General features: G+C 42.2%; 1 protein-coding gene across 1 annotated transcript in view; it reads right to left on the bottom strand.

Annotated features, from left to right (window-relative positions):
* Positions 1 to 5000, bottom strand: part of LOC122257973 (protein phosphatase 1F-like) — a 247433-nt gene that overhangs the window by 43980 nt on the left and 198453 nt on the right. Inside the window, exon 7 of the mRNA XM_086542932.1 lies at positions 4021 to 4185. Within this exon, the coding sequence (XP_086399058.1) occupies positions 4021 to 4185 (165 nt within the window). The remainder of the gene's footprint in view (positions 1 to 4020; positions 4186 to 5000) is intronic.

Raw genomic sequence — 5000 nt, 5'->3', positions numbered from 1 at the left:
CATAAACATACACACACATATACACATACACATACATACACACACACACACACACATATATACATACGCTTATATATACATACATATACATTATATATGCATACATATATATTCAATATACATATGTATATATTCTAAATACATAGAGAGAGAGAGAGGGAGAGAGAGAGAGAGAGAGAGAGAGAGAGAGAGAGAGAGAGAGAGAGAGAGAGAGAGAGAGAGAGAGAGAGAGAGAGAGAGAGAGAGAGAGAGAGAGAGAGAGAGAGAGAGAGAGAGAGAGAGAGAGAGAGAGAAAGAGAGAGAGAGCGAGAGAGAGAGAATGAATCACTCTGAATAATAATTTCTCAAGTATTATAAGTCTGAGCTAAAGTTAATTCTCTCGTAAATGATTACAGAAATACCGATGCATACGAAGCATCATGAATTCATCAACCTCGCTTCCAAATCCACTAACCTAAACACTTCCACGCGTTCGGACACGAAACATCCTCTTTCGAAATAAACATCAGGCATGCGGGCACACGTACAGTCGTACATGCACACACACAGGCATACAGACACAAGCAGACGCAGATGCACACACGCTCACGCAAACACACTCAAAACAAACTTTTTATACATCGCAATAGATTACATATTTAAAAGATTGAGGGCATTCACGAGAAAACACTTCTGACGATGACGACAATGAAATCAACACTAGCAATAATACCAAGAAAGGGAAAGAGAAAATAATAACACCCTCTCTCTCTCTCTCTCTCTCTCTCACACACACACACACACACACACACACACACACACACACACACACACACACACACACACACACACACACACACACACACACACACACACACACACACACACACCAGGCACTTCCCCGATATGAGATGCAGGGGCCTAGATCGAGGAAGCCCCCGGCAAAAGAGCCATGAATAATAATAATCTACATCACCAAGACCAGACACTCAGAATCTGAGTAATGTATACACGGTCAGGGCGATTAACATGACTCAGCAAGCACTTAGGTCGCGTCAGACTCGGGGTGTTCTTCGCGTCGGCCCAGTCCCCTTTCCCACGTGGGGCGGACAGCAGGCCTCCCACGGGGGCGGGATCCCACGATTTGGGGAAGATGGGAGATCGGCTGGGATAGAAATAATCATGCCACTAATTAAGTCCTTTTTGGCACAATTTCTTTCTATTCTCTATTATCTGTTTTAGCTTCTGTCAATCTTTTTTGTTCTCTCTGTCTTTCTTAACTCTCTCTCTTCTCTCCCTTCTTCCCTTGCTCTCATCTTCACTTTCTATTAAGTTATGCTAACTTAAAAGGACTTATCACTCCCCTCAACCTAAAGCTGACATCACTTGAAAAGATGATGTCATCACTATAAAAATAAAACAATGCATACTAAGTGGGCGGTGGGCGTCGGGGGCGGTATCTCACCTGCATTTGATACGTTTCAGTCTGACAGACCTTTTCGTCCTTATAAGTGATGTTAACCAGACATCTATCTATACAGTTTTTCAACGGTTGTATAACTTTCGTATACATATACATACATAAAGATATAAAGATATACTGTATCTCTCTCTCTCTCTCTCTCTCTCTCTCTCTCTCTCTCTCTCTCTCTATATATATATATATATATATATATATATATATATATATATATATATATATATTTATATATGTAAGTATAAATAAATAAATATATATATATATATATATATATATATATATATATATATATATATATATATATATATATATTTACATCTATCCTATTTACATTCTCTCTCGCTCTCTAGCTCGCTCTCTCTTCCTGTGTATATATACATATACACATATACATGTATTTATAAACATTTTGTGAAACTTAGGTACTGTAAAATTATGTTAACGACTCATAAATAAACAATAGCTCATTTACATCTCGTTCTCGTTCATCTAGTACAATTAACATCAACAAATACAAACTTGAGAGAGAGGAGAGAGGAAATATGAAAGAGTGGAGAGACTAGAGAGGAGACAGAGGAGAGAGGAGGGAGGGAGAGATGGAGGGAGGGAGGGAGGGAGGGAAGGAGAGGGGAGGAGGGAGGGAGGGAGGGAGGGAGGGAGGGAGGGAAGGAGAAGGGAGGAGGGAGGGAGGGAGGGAAGGAGAGGGGAGGAGGGAGGGAGGGAGGGAGGGAGAGGGGGGGAGGGAGGGAGGGAGGGAGGGGGGGAGGGAGGGAGGGAAGGGAGGGAGGAGGGAGGGAGAGAGGGAGGGAGAGGGAGGGAGAGGGAGGGAGAGAGAGAGAGAGAGAGAGAGAGAGAGAGAGAGAGAGAGAGAGAGAGAGAGAGAGAGAGAGAGAGAGAGAGAGAGAGAGAGAGAGAGCGCAAGCACGAGTACTAAGAGAGACTGTCTCCTCTCCGTACCATAAAATCAATAGCGTCTCCCCTCAACAAGCCTCATCAGCAGAGGAACCCAAAAACAAGCCAGCGCGAAACGCCATCGCCGTCGGACATTCCGCCGCTAACCTCCCATGAAACACCTCCGCTAGAGGCAAATCAGTCACGTTTGGAGGAAACAACGAACAATGGATGGCTCTCGCGGGCATTCACCACACCGCCAACACGCGGGCAATGCTCTGGAACCCCCTCTGCCCCCTCCCCTTTAATTTAAAAACACGTAGTTTCACGGCCATTGGCTTTAAATCATGCACGGCGACATCAGGTTTACCAACGTAAATAAGTAAACTGATATAAAAAGATAAATAAATAATTAACCATATCATTTATACAAGAAACGATATTACCTTACTTCCAAAACGAACGAATGCATATTCATAAGAAACTAGAAACTGGATATATCGTTTCACTGCACAACGTGGCAGCTTTTACGCTAACTTTTCGCTGAACATTCAAGTTCTAACTTGATTATCCTCAAATTCATCTTTCAAAATGACTGTTTCGTAGTACAGCTCTCTGGTGAATGGATGTGGAATGCAATCTCTAAAATAGAGAGAATTTCGCCCGTCCAAGAACATGACACAAAATTCACAGCTAAAATCAAACCATATATTCTAATCAAAACGGAGACCAAAACAGCAATAATATCCATTTATTTCCCCCGCCAATAAACAATTCCCCGAACGCGAAAATCCCAAGCCGCGCCGCGGCAGCAGCATATTCCAGACAGTCATTGTTATGGTAATACGGTTCCCTCTGCCACGTGGTGAGGGCGAGGACTGCGCGCCGTCGCCAATGCCGTCGTCGCCGTTGCAGCCTGCGACGGGTCGATAGGACATGTCTCAAACCCTGCAAAATCCTCAACCCGTGGAACCTTTCGGCGGGACATACTAGCTTGCGTGACAAAAATAGGTGCCATAGCCTGTTTAATCACGCATAAGGAAAAATCGTTATCTCTGCGGCACTTTCTTTGTGCCCTTTCACAGGTCTTGTTTTCCTTTCCTTTTCTCATTTTTTTTTATATCTTCTAATCTGTATCGTCGTACACAAACACAAGCAAGTAGGTATGTGCAAACCATTTTAATACAGTTTGCCGCAAAACAAAATTGCTATATCTAATATAGTTAACCCGTAAAATAAACTCTTTCCACAGAAAACGTGGCCGCCTTGTACCTTATAGAAGATGGAGTTCCGTCTCATAAAGAAGGGGGGACTACAGTTTTTTTTCTGGTACCTATTATCGTGTTTACAAAGAATCTTACTTTTAAGTCAATGTCTTCATGTAATCTTTCTTTTTAATCAGTATGAGCCGTAGATATTTCTAATAGATGCAACTATAGTATGAAATATAAAAATGTATTTGTGTATATATATAAGCGTATGCACGTACAAACACACAAAAATAAAAATACACAAACACAAACACACACAAACACAACCAGACCTACACACATACACACATTGCATCCATATTATAAATTTGACGTCGAAACCCTCATGGTAAACTTTTGCATTCGAGAAAACCTCGGGAAAGTTATCCACCGCCACGAAAGATAAGAGCTGGTACTCACCGTCGTTGTGGGTGAGGTAGGCGTAGACCACGTTGACGGCTGCCTCGGGCGTGAGGGTGTCCCACAGGCCGTCGCAGGCAAGGATGAGGAAGTCCTCGTCGCCCTCGATCTCCAAGGACTTGATGTCGCACTCGGATGATACGAACGGCTTGTAGTCCACGTCACCTGGGAGAAGGAGCACGGTTTCATAGGGGCACGGCAAGGAGAGTGGAGGGGGAAAAGAGAGGGGAGGGAGGGAAGGAGGAGTAGAGGGGGGCGGAGAGGAGGAGAGATAAAGAGGTTGAGAAATATATATATATATATATATATATGAGAGAGAGAGAGAGAGAGAGAGAGAGAGAGAGAGAGAGAGAGAGAGAGAGAGAGAGAGAGAGAGAGAGAGAGGGGGGGGACGGGGGGAGGGAGGGAGGGAGGGAGGGAGGGAGGGAGAGAGAGAGAGAATAGAGAGAGAAATAGAGAGAAATTTATATATCTATATCTATATATAAATAAATAAATATATATATATAGAGAGAGAGAGAGTACAGGAGATTAATATGAAAAAAAGAAAAGTGGAGGGTGAAAAACAGTTTAAAAAAGTATAACATATGTAAAATCAAGAGAATATATCCGCCTAACCACTGGTAAATAAGATTGTCATTATCCAAAAGGCAAGCAAAAAAATAAATGTAACAATAGATGAATAAATAAAAACAAAATCTGGTGGCAAAATCTCGTGCGAATTATTTTACAAAACAAGTAATACAGCAGCAGAAATGCATGTTCCTAAGCTGTAATAACTGACCATCAACGTAATTTAAAAAAAAAAAAAAAATTAACCTCTACTTGCACAAGACCACCAAATGACTCAGTTAGTCTGTCTTCGTATATACATATATTTTTTCTTACAGATTAGGTAATTCTACTTCCTACAGTTCTGAGAGCACTACTGCCGTGAGAGTCAAGGTTGAGTGCCTTGGGGAACCACACAACTACCTGTT

Source organism: Penaeus japonicus, unplaced genomic scaffold, assembly GCF_977035675.1.
Source record: "Penaeus japonicus unplaced genomic scaffold, GWHDUDI00000001_assembly GWHDUDI00000013, whole genome shotgun sequence".
NCBI classification, from domain to species: domain Eukaryota; kingdom Metazoa; phylum Arthropoda; class Malacostraca; order Decapoda; family Penaeidae; genus Penaeus; species Penaeus japonicus.
Note: the sequence above shows the minus strand (reverse complement) of the source record. Positions and strands in the feature narration are given on the sequence as shown.